The sequence below is a fragment of the Eumetopias jubatus genome, unplaced genomic scaffold (assembly GCF_037043125.1).
Source record: "Eumetopias jubatus isolate StellerSeaLion01/CBP00866 unplaced genomic scaffold, mEumJub1_p1.0 scaffold_13, whole genome shotgun sequence".
NCBI classification, from domain to species: domain Eukaryota; kingdom Metazoa; phylum Chordata; class Mammalia; order Carnivora; family Otariidae; genus Eumetopias; species Eumetopias jubatus.
The window spans coordinates 56,998,288-57,015,406 of record NW_028274819.1 but is presented as its reverse complement, the minus strand read 5'-3'; the positions used below and the strand labels follow the sequence as shown (position 1 = coordinate 57,015,406).

Below are 17,119 nucleotides of genomic sequence, written 5' to 3'. Positions count from 1 at the left end.
CATGTTAGGTGTAGAGATTACCTAAAAATTAAAAAAAAAAAAAAAAAAAAAAAAAAAAACCTAAAGGATCTTTCATGCCTTGCCAAGGAGTACTTTACTCTGTACAAGATGTGGAGGAGCCACTGAAAGGTTTTAAGGTTAAGAATGACAAGGTCAACTTTACGCTCTGAAAGAATTTTATTGTTCATTAAGAGAATCATTCAGGATGGCTCAGTTGGTTAAGCATCTGCCTTTGGCTCAGGTCATGATCCCAGGGTCCTGGGATCAAGTCCCACATCGGGCTCCCTGCTCAGCGGGGAATTTGCTTCTCCCTCTCCCTCTACCCCTCCCCCTGCTCATGCTCTCACCCTCTCTAGCTCTCTCTCTCTCAAATACATAAAATCTTTCTTAAAAATCTTTTTAAAAAAAGAGAGAATCATTCAGATACTTAAAACATTCTGAAAAGTCAAAACATTAAGGAGCTCTAATGACATCAATAGAATTGAACTACAATACAGATTACTTTCATTTATTTCCTCTATATTAAATGTTAGGGCTTTCATTGTAAGTGTAAATATAATCAATCTTATTAAATTAACAATTTTCATGTTATATGAATCAGTAAATCAAAAAGTCCTCATATAAGGGTAATTGTTCTTGGCTCTGTGGCATTTATTTTTCTGAGTAAAGCAGGAAGGGGAGTAGGGTAGTGCTTGTTTTTGTTTTAGGGGCTATACTGGTAAGTGTTTTGTGGGTTTGGTTTTTGAAGCTTCTGGAGCTAAGACATGACTTCCAATTTCATAGTACTTTATGCCCGATATATCTTTTCACTTATATTTTGATATTTTTATTGTGTGATTTCCTTCAACTAAAATAAAAGCTTTGACAGACAGGTACACTGTCTGATTTGTTTACAACATCTTCAAAGCTTGAAAAGTCCATGGTATGCACTCAATACATTTTTGCTGCATGAGTGAATGAATGTCTGATCAATGGATATGGATGTCTGAGGATACTGAAAGACCATCAATAAATAGCACGATGATAACACAGTAAAGCAGCACGTTTATGTAATCAGTTTTATATTGAATCATAAACAAATAAATTCCAGCTACCCAAGAATTTTAACCTAAGATCAACAGAATTCCATTCTTATATGACCCCCAGTATCTATCTCACTACAACTGTTTTAGTAGCCCTGCTAAATAAGGGTAGAATTTCATTTAAATATCTGAGCACAAACTTTGGTCACTAATCTCTGTAGACACCAAAGTGATCACTAGAAATGTGGATGTAACAACAGAAGACAATCAACCAAAGAGAACCACTGGCTTGTGAAGTAATGTACCTTCAGGCTTCAGTCTATCAAACAGAGAGCTGAGAGGCAGTATGGTAGAGAGGCAAGGGCTGAAATCAAACTATACTGTTAAACCACATAATCCCCTCCGTATCTTAAAATACTCACTTATAAAAACCAGAACAACTACCACTTCACAGAGTTTTAAGCTTTAAAAGAATAGGGCGCCTGGGTGGCTAAGTTGGTTAAGCAACTGCCTTCGGCTCGGGTCATGATCCTGGAGTTCCAGGATCGAGTCCCGCATCAGGCTCCCTGCTCTGCAGGGAGTATGCTTCTCCCTCTGACCCTACCCCCTCTTGTGCTCTCTCTCTCTCTCTCTCAAATAAATAAATAAAATAAAATCTTTAAAAATTAATAAGGCTTAAAAAGAATAATAATTATAGTAATAGCTGTCATTTAACACTTATCAGTGGTAAGTACTATATAAAGTCAGATATATATGAAATGGACACAGAAGAATGCCTATCCTAGCATTACACAGCAGAAGTATCTATCTGTTTAAATAAAATAGCCCTGTTCCTCTCAACAATAAGTTCACCTGATGTAAATAAGACAACTTGTTAACTTCAATAGTTAAAAAGACAAAATGTCATTTCATCAAATCTGAGATACCACCAATTATAAGATGCATCATTATTTTATGTGCCATTAATAAAAGGGTGGCTGAGGGCTCAGTCAGTTAAGCATCCCACTCTTGATTTTGGCTCAGGTCATGATCTCAGGGTCCTGAGATCAAGCCCTGTGTCTGGCTCATGCTGGGCATGGAGCCTGCTTAAGATTCTCTCTCTCTCTCTTAAAAAAAAAAAAAGTAGTAGTAATGATTTTAAGATGCATCTAGATTTCAGAGGTGTTAAACTTGGGGAAAATGTGCATCTTAGAATCAATGAAACACAGTAGCTAAGGGTCTTGTCTAAGGTCTCCTAGTAAACACAGCACCAGAATTTCAACCTAGGTCTCTAAAATTCCCCTCACTTTTTTGTGTGTGTGTGTGGTTCTTGGGTTTTTTTCTCCCCAATAAAGCACAGAAGACAGAATTTAGAACAAAAGGGCCTCATGAGATTGTCAACAATTTCCTTGTTTTAGATCCCACAGTCAGAGGCAGAAAGAGGAAGAAAGAACTTTGCCCTCTACCTGTGCCCCATTCTCTGGGCAAAAGGAACTGGGGTCACTTCACATGATTCAAACTTGCCCTTACTGCCCTATCACCACACTATACCCCTGAGCAGGGCTGAGACACAAGTAAGTAAGTAAACATGACAGCAAAGGCTAGAATATTACTACAAGAATGAAGCATTCATTACAGATCAGCTATACTTTATCTTGACAAAACTCAAAGTCCTGTGGACAGCTTCATCCCAATTTTTCAAAGGAGAAACTGATACTATAAACCATGAAGTAACTTGCCTAAGGTCATAGCTTTGGTTATATCTGGAGCAAGAAGTCAAAGTCTACATATCTGACTTTAAAGACATGATAACAATGAAAAATAAAAAAACAAAAACAGTGATAACATCAAGTAACTTCTATATAGGAGACAGGCCATGCTGCTGGGGACCATTCAGCATAAAGCAATTGGGCTTTATGTCCTAGGCAGCCCCTGAAGGATGACTCTAGTAGAAGATGTGATGTTCTTCATGATAAGCTTGAGTCAATGAGAAAAAGGTAAATAATGTCCCCTAAATAGGAAAGGGGAGGGGAGGGAGACCAAAAAAAAATGTGATGTAGATACGAAAAATTCAAATGATAACATTTCACCTAACTGAATTCAACAGATCACCAACTCCACTATCCTCGAATAGTCAAAAACAGGACGCATGAAAACAGAACTAATTAAACTATCAAGTTAGATCAAATATATTCTATAAATTTAAAAAGGTGTCAAGTCCTTGCATAGAATTTGTTTATTCCTAATTGGCATTAATTGGCATATTTTTCCAGAACATGCACTTTATTTAAAAAAAAAAAAAAAGAGGGCTCCTGGGTGGCTCAGTCAGTTAAGCCCTGATTTCAGCTCAGGTCATGATATCAGGGTCCCGGGATTAAGCCCCGTGTCAGGCTCCCGGCTCAGTGGGGAGTCTGCTTGTCCTTTTCCTCCTGCTTGTGCTCTCTCTGTCTCTCTCTCAAATAAGTAAAATCTTAAAAAAAAAAAGAGAGAGAATCTAAATGGCCAATAAGAGCATAAAACCAGAAAAGTTACTCAATTAGAATAGTGTATGAGGAAATGTAAATTAAAAACATAGTGCAATACTGCTGTCCAACCAGAATGGCTAAAATTTTAAAAACAGATAATACCAAGTTTGGAGAAGGATGTAGAGCAACTAAAAACCTCACAGTGCTGCTAGGGATGTAACTGGTATAACCATTTTGAAAAACTATTTGGAAGTATACACTAAAGCTGAAAGTAACCTATGACCCAGCACTTGATTCCACTCCTAAGTATATACCTAACAGCAATGAAATGCATACACATGTTCACCAAAGGACATGTCATTACAATTGATAAACTACTACATGCAACAATATGGATGAATCTCATATATGTAATGCTAAGTAAAAGAGGACATGCTATATATATGTGTGTGTGTGTGTATATTCAAAATATATATATATATTCAAAAACAAGCAAAACTAATCAATGGTGCTTGAAGTCAGGACAGTGGTTCTCCTTGGGAGGAGGGAGTGACCTAGAGGGAGAACACAGGGGTGCTGATAGTGTTCTACTTCTTGATCTATTCCCTTTGAAAAGTCATCAGGCTATTATTTTTGCCCTTTACTGCAATGTGTGCTCTATCTCAATAAAAAGTAATGAAACTATATTCTTTAAAGACCCAATAGCAGAAAAAAATACAGCATCTTAAAAAGAGGAACCTGCAGCAATAAATCAAATAAAGATATCTCTTCATGATGTAAATTCAGGCCTTAAAGTCCAATGTCTAAAGGTGTTGGAGGACCTTCCTGGCCTTCAAATTATACCAACTGAAAAGGTAGCCATTTACTCTCATGTATAAGACCACCTCTCAACAAAAGTACATGTCCCCTAGATTATGACATAGTAATCAAATTCTCACTCTCAGAGTAATGAGATCAGAGTAATAAAGCACCAAAAAAGCATGAAGTAACCACCCTTTCCAAAATGAAAAAAGGAAAAGACTTGGTGAATATATCCGAATGGCCATATTGCATCAGGGAGAGGGAAGACTTGGGGGGCAGTTGTTGTATTAAATATTTGTAAATACTTCATTCTGAAATAAATTAAAAGCCTTTGAAAGTGAGAGTGGTGTTCTGAAATTGAATCATACAGTTGAATAGATGACATGGGTTTCTTGTCTAAGCCAATACAACATTAATAGAGCACAGCTCTTATCAGTATTCTCATTACAATGCCCTTCCTTTATACTTTCAAGAAGCAGATGCCAGACAAAGAGCGACAATTCCTGAGTCGGAACATTCAGACACAGACCGATATAGTCTGCCAGACATTAAAAGACTTTATTGCCCAATAATGTTATTATAAAGACCCAGATAATTTTTATTTATATTTAACCTATACACGTCAGCCCATTTTCTAGAGGGAACAAACCATTCAAGTACTAAGATGATCTAGGGACCTATACCATATTCACCAGAAGTACAGTGGCAGAATATCAGGATATTTATGGCTTTGAAAAGTTCACTGCCTACTCACTACCCACAGGGGAATCTAAACTCATTATTTAGCCAGGACAACTTCTCCATAACGCTGCTCAATGACTGCTTTTTTATTAAAGAAACACACTTGTAAAAGAAATTCCAAAACACTCATAAACTATCACCGTTCTTATCACCTAATAACAAATATATGGTCATAAGAAACACAACTTAAGAATTCATAACAGGGGTGCCTGGGTGGCTCAGTTGGTTAAGCGACTGCCTTCGGCTCAGGTCATGATCCTGGAGTCCCGGGATCGAGTCCCACATCGGGCTCCCTGCTCAGCGGGGAGTCTGCTTCTCCCTCTGACCCTCTTCCCTCTCATGCTGTCTCTCTCTCATTCTCTCTCTCTCAAATAAATAAATAAAATCTTTAAAAAAATATAAAAAAAAAAGAATTCATAACAATTTCTCTAAACATACAAGATAACTCTTGGAAATTGCATGCTGATTTTATAAGCAGTAGTTATTTCTCAACCCAATAAACTCTCTTTCCCTATCTAATTCACCTCTACTCATCCTTCACATCTCAACTTAGAAATTAGTTTCAGTTAGAAACCCTAGCCAGCCTCTCTTAAAATGAGATAAATAATACTCCTACAGTGTTTTCAAAGAATCCTGTTCTTCCCTGGTACCATAATTGCTATGTGTCAATTATCTTAGTCTCCCCCCATATCATGTAGTTGACCAGACAGGAGTTAGAAAACCCCAAAGATGATGCAGTTTAATACAGGGTAACATAATTTGGCATAATCAAGAGGAGCCAACTCTCTACTCACATACACACACCCAAAGAGATGAAATGTTAATTTATTTGGTTACAATTCAACTGAAACATAAACTTTGACAATCACGCAGTCCAGTAACTCACAAAAAGTATACCGTTCAGTTTTTTCCCAAAGATTTAAAAACAGCTCAGGCAGTCAAAATTCCAACCAAATTATGATTCTGATAATTATGTTACATGCTTTCCCCAAAAACACATGCTCTAGACCTTTGCTTATTCAATTACAAGGCCCATCACTGACCTCTACGAGACCTCTAGCAGACACTGAATCAGTTGAAGGAAGGAAGCTGAAGGCAGTGTGACATAAGGAAGGTAGCACAATGCTATAAATGAGCGGGGCTCTCCAACATCAGTTTGACCAGTGACGACTGGCCTGGGGCCCTAGAGCAAGTTTCCCAGCCTGTATGAACCTCAGGCTCCCTAACTATCAAACAGGCATATATCTTACCTTGTAGCACTGCTATCAGGATAACAACCAATGTACAACAGGCATCCAACACACGACTAGAATCACAGGTGGGTACTTTATAACTGATACCTCTTATTTATTAAAGAAACACACATGTACAGACAAATTTCAACACACACACAAACTACTACTGCTCTTACTCCCACCATGAGATTTAATTTTGTAATAAAAGTTTAAAAATTCCCTTTTTGTAAAAGTATCTAACGATCAACTTTATAATTGTTAAAGATGGGTACATATGGATTCATTGCATAATTCATCTGTACTTTTGAGAATATACAAAATCAACTGTAGAGAATTTAGTTACTTCCATTCTTACTGCTTCAATCATTTTAGTTATTAACCAATGACCCTTCAATCTAATCTCCTCCTGAACAACAACAACAAAATCCAAAAGTTAACAAATGGTTTGGAGAATATGGCTAGCTGAAGCCAGAGACCTTTAAAGATGAATTGTACACTGACAACTAATTGTTCTATGTTAAATATATCTCAGAAGAAACCATGACTCTGACTTGTAACTTGGAGACACATCTCCACCATCTAGCCTGTCAAAGGTGGATTATTCAGTTACTCAATGCAATAGGCATATATTGGACTTCTCTGGGTGAAGCACTGTGGTAGGGACATTAGAAAATAGAAAAATGAAGGGCGCCTGGGTGGCTCAGTCGTTAAACGTCTGCCTTCAGCTCAGGTCATGATCCCAGGGTCCTGGGACTGAGCCCCGCATCGGGCTCCCTGCTCTGCAGGAAGTCTGCTTCTCCCTCTCCCACTCACCCTGCTTGTGTTCCCTCTCATACTGTGTTTCTCTCTGTCAAACAAATAAATTCTTAAAAAAAAAAAGAAAAATGAGTATTTTCAGTGTCTTTGTCTACCCCTAATTTTTTTTAAAGATTTTATTTATTTATTTATTTATTTGAGAGAGCGAGAATGAGAGACGGAGAGAGCAATGAGAGGGGGGAGGGTCAGAGGGAGAAGGAGACTCCCTGCTGAGCAGGAAGCCCGATGCGGGACTTGATCCTGGGACACCAGGATCATGACCTGAGCTGAAGACAGTCACTTAACCAAATGAGCCACCCAGGCGCCCATGTCTACCCCCAATTTTGTGTGACCTGTAACTATATCCCTGCCCAAATCTCTCTCCTGCTGGCCAGCCTTTGACCATCATCTCCTATCTCTCCAGGTCATTTCCATTGCTGCCCTGACCCTCAATTCCTCTGTCCCCACCCCAGCCAGACTAGCTTCTTAGCCAGTTCTTAAAGACTCCTGTCTTTGTACTTTCCTGCTTCCTGGCCTGCAACAGTCTTCCCCCACACAGGTACATAGCTTGCTCCCTCACTTCTTTCAGGTGTCTGTTCAAATGATTTCATCTATGTGACATTTCGTCTATGTGACTACCATAGAAAACCAGCAACCAGCCCTGCCAGATACTTTTTATTCTGCTTTATTTTACCCCATTATTTTCATTACCATGTAACATAGTCCAACTTATCATTAATTCTAACATGCACTTTCCTTCACATTGTAAGATGAATTTTAATTTTAGAAATGTTAAGATCAATAAGGTTCTACTATTTTTGACCGCCAGGTGGCAGTCACCAGGTGTCACCTGCACAACTTTAAATAAAAATAGCTGTTCTTAAACTCTTAAATTAGGCACGCTGAAGTTAGGCATGATGTCCGCCCTACCTGTGCTGAGTTTAATTGCCATTTAAAATATCTCTCTGGGTTTAAATTGAAACAAACAAACAAACAAACAAAAACCCTGTATATAATACCTACCAAATTTTTAAATTCAAAAGGTTAAAAAAGCAGCAAGTGATTACAACAATGTGGAGTAACCCAGTACTCTCAAAGACTGCTGGCTAGAGTGTAAATGAAACAAGAATTTGGAAAAGCTATTTGGCAATATATACTAAAGTGGATCATATGAATATTCCCTGCAGGTCCACTCCTAGATACGTATCATATTAACAGAAATGTACACATAGGTTCAACCAACAGATATACACGAGAATGTTCACGGCAGCACTACTCATATTAGCTCAAAAACTAGAAACTAACCAAATGCCCATCAACAGAAGAAGGGATAAATTCTGGTACATTCACACAATGCAATATTATAGACTAAACAAACTACAAATATACCCACAATATGAATGACTCTTAAATACACAGTTGAGATTCTTTCAATATAAAGTGCAAGTCAGACACAAAGGAGTCCATACTGTATGATTTCATTTCTGTAAAGCTTAAAAGTAGGTAAAATTAGGGGCACCTGGGTGGCTCAGTCGTTAAGGGACTGCCTTCGGCTCAGGTCATGATCCCAGGGTCCTGGGATCGAGCCCTGCATCGGGCTCCCTGCTCTGCGGGAGGCCTGCTTCTCCCTCTCCCACTCCCCCTGCTTGTGTTCCTGCTCTCGCTGTCTCTCTCTCTGTCGAATAAATAAATAAAATCTTTAAAAAAAAAAAGTAGGTAAAATTAATTTATGATGTTAAGTCAGGACAGTAGCAGTAACTGAAGTAGGCATGAGGGGCCTTCTCGGGCACTAAAAATACTCTCTTTCTTGACCTGGATGCTGGTTATACCAGTATATTCAATTTCAGAAAATTCATCAAGTTGTATATTTAAGAACTGTAAACCCTTCTTTATGTATGTTAAACTTTAATAAAAAGTATTAAGTTTTTGTGTGGGCAAAAAGGCACAGATATAAAGCAACAAAACATGAATTTGGTATTAGAGAAGCAAATATTTGTCAATGAAGAGAAAATCTCAACCATCCTTTTCTATAAGACTAAATGAAATTCCCACAGATTGATAAAGTGTACTTATATTTTGCTACTGAGATACAAAAGAGTCCCATCACAGGTCAAGCAATATACCTCCCCTAAAGGAAGGAAAGACTGCTAAATAAATTCCTTGGAATGGGTAAAAGAAATTTCAAAGTAACAAGAGGCTAGGAAGAGCGAATCACAACTCATTCAGGACTATTACGAAGGCCCTGTGTTTCAATTTAATTAGAAATGTTTATTTTTCTTGGTGAACATAAATTAATGGTGAATCTTAGAAATAACTTGGCTTAGGCTATTTTTTCTTACTTGTTTGCCAAATACAAGCCATGCACAATGGCTACGGAGGTTATAAAGATGAAGCATACAGGTCCCTGCCTTTATAAGGTTATCATATATATTAAAGAAGCTAAGACAACCGTACGAACAGTTATTATACTGCTTTAGGATGGTACAAGTGGTATAAGTACAAAGTTCTTTGTTTTTTGTTTTTTAAAGATTTTTATTTACTTAGAGAGAGAGAGAGTAGGGGCAGGGCATAGGCAGAGAGAGAGAGAGAATCTCAAGCAGACTCCAAACTGAGTACAAAGCCCCAGACAGGGCTCGATCCCCTGACCTGAGCTGAAATCAAGAGCCAGTCCCTTAACCAACTGAGCCACCCAGGCACCCCCAAAGTTTTGTTTTTTCAAAGCACACAAAAAGGGAAACCTCTTCCTGCTAATGTTACAGATTGTAAGAAAGCTCTTCAGAAGCATCCAGAACCATGCTGTCCAATACAATATCCATTAGCCACTGGTGGCTATTTAAATTAAAATTAAATAAAAGTAAAACTTTAGGTCTCCAGTATTACTTCACCACGTTCTAAGTGCTCAGCAGCCACATGAGGGCAGTGGCGGATGTACCAGGCAGAGCAGAGAACTCTGGCAGCATGCAGCACTCATCTGCAGGACCCAAAAGTTAGAAAGATGCAAGGGATAGGCACATATGGACAATTCAATCTTTGGACGAAAACATTCTTTTTAACCTTGTGTCCATTTTCCATGTTTCCTTTGACTTCATAATGGCAAAAGCAGCCACTGTGGTCTGGGGATCAAGCTAAAAATATAAAGCTAGAGAAAAGAGATGAAGCCTTGAAGTTATAGGAGTAAAAAAAGAATACAAGCTTACCAGAGTCCAACTTAGTTCACCAGAGTGAAAATTTACCCAAAGCTTCAGCTAAAAATAAATGAAGCATTACGTTGCCTCATCTTTAATAGCTAATTGAGGATTGGGGGTTCAGGATATAACTTACAAGTCAGTCAATAAACATATTTATGGAGGAATCCATTCATTAAGAAACACTTGCTGAGCACCTTCTATGTGCCAAGCACAAATGGCAACCAGGAGGAATAAGAGCATTTAAATCACTAACTCTATTCAGCAAATATCACAACAGCTTAAGAATCACCAACTCCTAAGCAGGGAAAAAAAACAACAAATTTTGCTCATCCATGGTTCTTCAGAAACAGCAAGCAGGGAGGTAATAATGTGCCATCTCCAGCATATTCTCTGAAGGCTACTGACTCCTGTGGTACTCAATGCCCATTAATCTGAACCAGTCACAATGATTTAGCAAAAAACAAAGAAGGAAGAGTCCTTTCCAAAACAAAAGAAAAAATGAACGGTAGTTTATCAAACCTATATTAAGCTATAAAAGAAAGAAAAGAATCCTTGCCAGAAAGATCATAATCTCAAAGAATATCCTTAAAAGGAAACATAAATCAACATTTATCCAACAACTCCCAAGAAGTACACTGGGAGCTAGAGGGACATAAAGAGATTCAAGCAATCTCCTGACCTCCAAAAGCTGTCATCTACTTTGGGAGAGGAAACCGTTCATGAACAATCACAATGGACACAAACGCTCCAAGTGGGATCCCCAGGAAACAACTACAGGACAAACTGTAACCTGAAAGGACCTTCGAAGTCTTCTGTCCAAATCTCTCCCTTGTCTGATATCCATTCTACAATATTTTTATAAAACATTTATTCAACCTAAGTACACCAGGGATGAAGATATCAAAACCTCACAGACATTTCAGAAGCAACAGAAGACAGGAGCCAAAAAGAGGTGAAAAGTTAACATTCAAAGAGATGGTGTTTAGAAATAGGAACTTGAAAGTCAAGTGAATAGCAAGTAAATACAATACAATAAGGTAGGACAATACACTAAAGTAGAACTATTAGCACAGGGTCCACTATGACACAAATCCAGAGGAAAAGCAATGGGATGGTGTAAAACCATTCCCAACTAGACTTTTGACTATCAAAAGGGGGGTAGAATAAATCAAGGTGAAATTCTATTCTATCTTCCCCTGCAAGCACCCACTCTTCCCCAGCTCTCCGTGGTCTGCAGGACACTTCTATTTTCACCTGAGCCAGGGGAGGAAGAGAAACTAATATTGACTCATTGGCTACTATGTGTCAGGTATGGTGCTAGTCATTTAATATATGTAGAACAAGAGCTGTAACTGGTGATTGGAGCTCCTCAGAAACAGGCTCAAGGAAACTGTCTGGCCTAGGATCCAAACTTATTATTCTATTTTAGAGACATTTAGAAGGCAGCTTGATAAAGAGGAAAGAGTAGCAGAGACCTGAAGACAGAGGTCTGAACTTTGGATCTGGCCCTACAGTTATGTGACTACAAAAGTTGTTGGGCCTCTCTGGATGTCAGTTCCTTAAGACCTACCTCATCTCCTTACACGTTGTTCTAAGGATCAAAATGGAACACATATGTAAAAGGATTCTGTAAACATCACTGATATCCATTTATTCATCTAACAAGTATTTACTGAGTATCTATACTATTCTAGACTCTAGGCAAGGTCCCTGCTTTCATGGAACTTATGTTCTAGTAGGTGGGAGACAGGTAATCAACACAAACAAATGAGTGAACAAAAGTTTCCAAGAGTGATGAATGCTCTAAAGAAAATAAAACAGGTGACGTAAAAAAAGAGTGACCAGGAGAAAGGGAACCACTTTCAATGGCATGGTCACAGAAGACCTAACCAAAGTTCTGTAACTGAGACCTCAGAGACATCTTCTCTGGGGAAACGAAGAGCTGGGAAAACAAGTGTTCTAGACATAAGAAAGAAGACAGGCTCGGCATGTTTGAAGCACTAAAAAAATGAGGTAGGCCTGGAGCACAATGAGTAAGGAAAAGTACTAAGAAATGAGGTTGAAAAAGTGGACAGAGGCCAAATCCAGTATAGTCTTGACCACTAAAAGTATATAATTCCCATAAAGTCCTTTTTTATCAACATGGCCCAATAAACTGAGCCATTTATGCAAATATCTCATGTGTACATTATCAAAAGTAGGACACTTCCAACTTTCTACCTTAGCAATGCCACCACTAAAAAATAAGTGGGAGGATCCTATGCAATGCCGCTAGACATATAATTCTTAAGAACCTTATCTAAACAAAGTCATCATTTATGTTTGGTAAATCAACTAGAAAAAAAAAACCCTGTGAATAAAACTAACAGAATTACAGAATATGAATAGAAAAAAAAACACTGAGGTTTTTAACAGAGGAAATATCAGTTCATTCAGCAAATATTTATCAAGCACCTACTATGTGCCAGGCATGTTCTAAGCATGAGAGATACATCAATGAATAAATCAATGAAAATTTAAGCAATAACTAAACAGAAGATTTAACTGTAGAAGTATCATAATAAATACCAGAACTGAACTTGAACTTATGTCTCAGCGTTTTCTGAAACAGGAGTTATGGACCTTAGTCAAGTGTACCTGCCAGAAAGCAAACTTACCAAGGAATTCTTAATCACTTCACTTCTATAAAATTCTGGAAAAGAAGAAAAAAAACAATAAGTGATATGAAAGAAAAAAAGCTCATTAACTTTTTTTTTTTAAGATTTTATTTATTTGAGAGTGACAGCAAGAGAGGGAACACAAGCAGCGGGAGTGGAAGAGGGAGAAGCAGGCTTCCCGCTGAGCAGGGAGCCCGATGTGGGTCTCGATCCCAGGACCCTGGGATCATGACCTGAGTTGAAGGCAGACGCTTAACAGCTGAGCCACCCAGGCACCCCTAAGTTCATTAACTCTTAATCCTGTAAATTGTTTAATATATGTTCCAGTATAATATTTAAAACATTTTCAAGGGATCTATTTTCTCTGTATCTTTATCTGCAAAAAAAAAAATTAAAATTAAAATAAATAAAAGGGTCTTAAAGGAAAAATCTTAATAAAGAAAGGTCAAAACCTGTTAAAATTTAATTTAGTAAATTTTACCCCAGATTCAAATTTGACCCCTTAAAAATTTAGACTTTCTTCTCTCCTGCCTTACTGCCACTCTACAAAAACTGATTTTATATGCTCTGTTTTTCTCAAACATCTTTAATGATTATCCACTGTAGATAATCCACTGTGGAATGGACACTGATCTAGCAACCACATAACCTAAGTTCTAGTTCTACTGTCATTAGCATTCTGTCTCTTTCATTTCCTTGGGCCCATTTTTCATTAGACAACTTAAAGAATTAGACTAAGTAAGCAAAGTTCCTCTGTAAGCATTAAAATTTCATGATTCTATAGACCTTCATGTATATTGTAAATGTTACAAACCTAAACACATAATCAAAAGAGAGAGGCAGACAAACACTGCCTCTGCTGACCCTGCTGAAGTCACCATCATGATGCTCTGTCTCTGCAGAGTCTACACGGACCCTTGTATCCTTGTGTTGCTATAAGACAAATTTCCCAGGTGTGATGCATGGACCACTGGTATTTGACATGATGTTAAGTGATACATGGATATACTTTATTTTCTTCTTATATATTTAAATTTACATCTCATATATTCCTCAACCCCTAATTGTAAGCTCTGAAAAGACAGAAGCATTTGTTTTATCCAACTGCTGTGTCCTCAGCACGTAAAACCATTCCTGGCACAGAATAGACACTCAATAAATACTTTTTAATTGAAGGAACTATTTTACTTAGACATAAGTTTAAAAGTAATGAATTTAAGGGGTGCCTAGGTGGCTTAGTCAGTTGAGCATTGGACTTTTAATTTCGGCTCAGGTCATGATCTCAGGGTCATGAGATCGAGCCCCAAGTTGGGCTCTGTGCTCAGCAGGGAGTCTGCTTGAGATTCTTTCCCTCTGCCCCTCCCCTTGCACGCACACGTGCACACATGCACAGTTTCTCTCTCAAATAAATAAATCTTTAAAAAATTTTAAAAATAATGAACTTAAAAATATATATTAAGTATGTAATGGTATAGATGAAACTCAAATATAGTGAACCATATCAAAGTCTACTAACAACTGAAGCTAAAAAATAGGCAATAAATGCAAAGTAGGCCTAAACATCAAACTCTTATGGGAAAGCTCCTTAGGTTAAAGCACTTCTTGATACTATCTATATTACTCTGTTTGTCTTTCCTAAAAAAAAAAAAAAAAAAAAAAAAGATATGGATAATTATTTTGTGGAGAGATAGTCGCTATGTATTAAGTTAAAAAAAGGTTCTAAGAATTTACAACAGGATCCAAATTTTTCTAATTATGTTAATAATGTTTAGGTGATAAGGTGATAGGAGTAGGCTACTAACTTTTATTTTCTACTTGGCAGTTTCCTATTTTTCTATTTTGAACAATTATTTGAAATAAAAAAAGGGATAATTCTAATTGTTTTTAAAAGGACCCTCTGGTGAACATTTAGGTTACTGGTAATTTTTAGATATTTCAAGTAATGTTATAAATAAACAATTATTTAGAGATATATATCCTAGGCACTTGGATCTATAAGATAAACATTTAGAAGTAAAATGCAAGATAAAAGGAAAAATACAGTTTGAATTTGGTAGATACCGCCATATTGTTCTATAAAAGTGTTGTATCAATTTACAATCCCACTTATGAAAATACCTGTTTTCCCAACACTGGCAACCTTAAGTATTATTCTTTTCATTTTTTCCCAAATGATTAACCAATTATTCCAACCATAAATTAACTATAAAAATGTTTGTGTGTAGGGGTGTGTGTGCGTGCACACGCATGTGTGTATTCTAATTTATATGTACCATGTTTATTTTTAGGGGGAAAAAAAACCTAGAAGAAAAAAATTGTTTTTTATTTCAAAGTACTTTCACTTTATACAAAAAAAATTTTTGTATTGTTTGAATTTTTTGCAAGCATGTATTACTTTAAAATCAGTGGAAAAAAACAGATATTCCTCTTTTCTTTAGAAAGAGAAAACTCCTCAGTTTAATCTGCAGTGTCTAAATTAAACAGTTCCCAAAATATGTATCTTCAGCTCTAAGAAGATGACAAGTATCATTATTTCTTCCAAAACTTTGCTGACTGAATGACTGTATGTATAAATAAAACTAAACAATCTGCTTTCTCCCCACTAGACCTTCAAAAGAGACCTGCTAATTTAAATGGTAAGAGTTCCACAAAAAAGCCATACAGGAAATCATGGAGTCTGAGGTAATTTCAAACATGCTAAACATGGGCCTCCACTGTCCACCATTCTGTTACATCTAAAATATTGTCAAAATTAGGGGCGCCTGGGTGGCTCAGTCATTAAGCGTCTGCCTTCGGCTCAGGTCATGATCCCAGGATCCTGGGATGGAGCCCCGCATCGGGCTCCCTGCTCAGCGGGAAGCCTGCTTCTTCCTCTCCCACTCCCCCTGTTTGTGTTCCCCCTCTCGCTGTGTCTCTCTCTGTCAAATAAATAAATAAAATCTTTTTTAAAATAATAAATAAATAAATAAAATATTGTCAAAATTAGCAGCATGATACAAAACATAATAGTGAACGTAGGAGAATTTAGAGTCAAAAAATAGTTCCAGTCCCCAATCCACCTATGATCTTCACCCTGGACAAGTCAGTTAACCTTTTGGGTCACACAGTTTACCTTTCAGAGGATAATGACAAATGGAAAATAACAGGGTTATTGTGAGGCTCAAATGAAATAGTGAATTAAAAACACTTTATAAACTGTAATTTTTATTAACACAGTTCTATTAATTTTTATTCAATTTAAGCAAAACTATTTGACAAGTAAATTTTCAAAAAGATACCACCCAAGACCTATTTCTACACGAAAGGGCCCATTAGATACAAATGCTTCTCTATCCATACTAAGTAAGACCTAGAAAAACAAAGCAATCAGAGATTGCAGAGCATGGTTTCAGTGGCATGTTTTGGCTGTTATGCAGCATTACATTCATTTAACAAATGCTTTTTTAGTACCTCAACCTCACTCATAAAAGAAGAAATACAAACTTAAACTATATTATAAAACTATTTTTCACCTATCAGATTGGCAAAAATTCAAAAGTTTTGATTGCAGTCTGTTGGTAAGCCTGTGGGAGAAAAGGCACTCATACCTAGCAAGTGGGAATGTAAATAAAGACAATTTTGCAATATCTACCAAAACCAGAAGTACACATCCTTTGTACTTCCACTTCTTGGAAATTTACCCCATAGCTATATTAGCACTCATACAAAATAATGTACTTATGAAGTTATTCAAAGCAGTACTGTGTGCATAACAAGACTAGAATAACCCAGATGCCTACCAAGAGAAGCCAGTTAAATAAATCATGGCACAACTATTTAATGCAAAACTATGCAGAAAAAAAAAATTAGGGAAGCTGTCTATGGAAAAACATCTAAGACATTTTAGGTGAAAAATGCAAGACACAGAAATATATATAGTTTGGTACTATCTTTACTTGTATTTGCATAAAGAATTCAGAAAAGAGAAACAAGAACAATGGTTATTAGGGTGGGGTAAAAAACTAGGGAGATGGGACAGGTGAAAGATTTTAAACCTTTATATATATTTTGAACCATGACTGCATTAGCTATTCAAAAAATTAAATGAAAAAAAATATGAGGGCTTAATGATGTGCTAAGCATTGTTCCAAGTGCAGTGAACAAAACCTAAAATTTTCTGGATTATACAGAGTTCATCTTCTGATGTATTCAAAATAACTGGTTGGCATTCTGGGCACTCACATTTCATGGGTGAAA

At 37.0% G+C, this 17,119-nt stretch overlaps 1 protein-coding gene across 2 annotated transcripts in view; it reads right to left on the bottom strand.

Annotated features, from left to right (window-relative positions):
- Positions 1 to 17,119, bottom strand: part of UVRAG (UV radiation resistance associated) — a 327,746-nt gene that overhangs the window by 267,520 nt on the left and 43,107 nt on the right. For both annotated transcript variants that reach the window (XM_028115861.2, XM_088017675.1), the window contains exon 3: positions 12,884 to 12,918. In XM_028115861.2, coding sequence (XP_027971662.1) covers positions 12,884 to 12,918 — 35 coding nt within the window. The remainder of the gene's footprint in view (positions 1 to 12,883; positions 12,919 to 17,119) is intronic.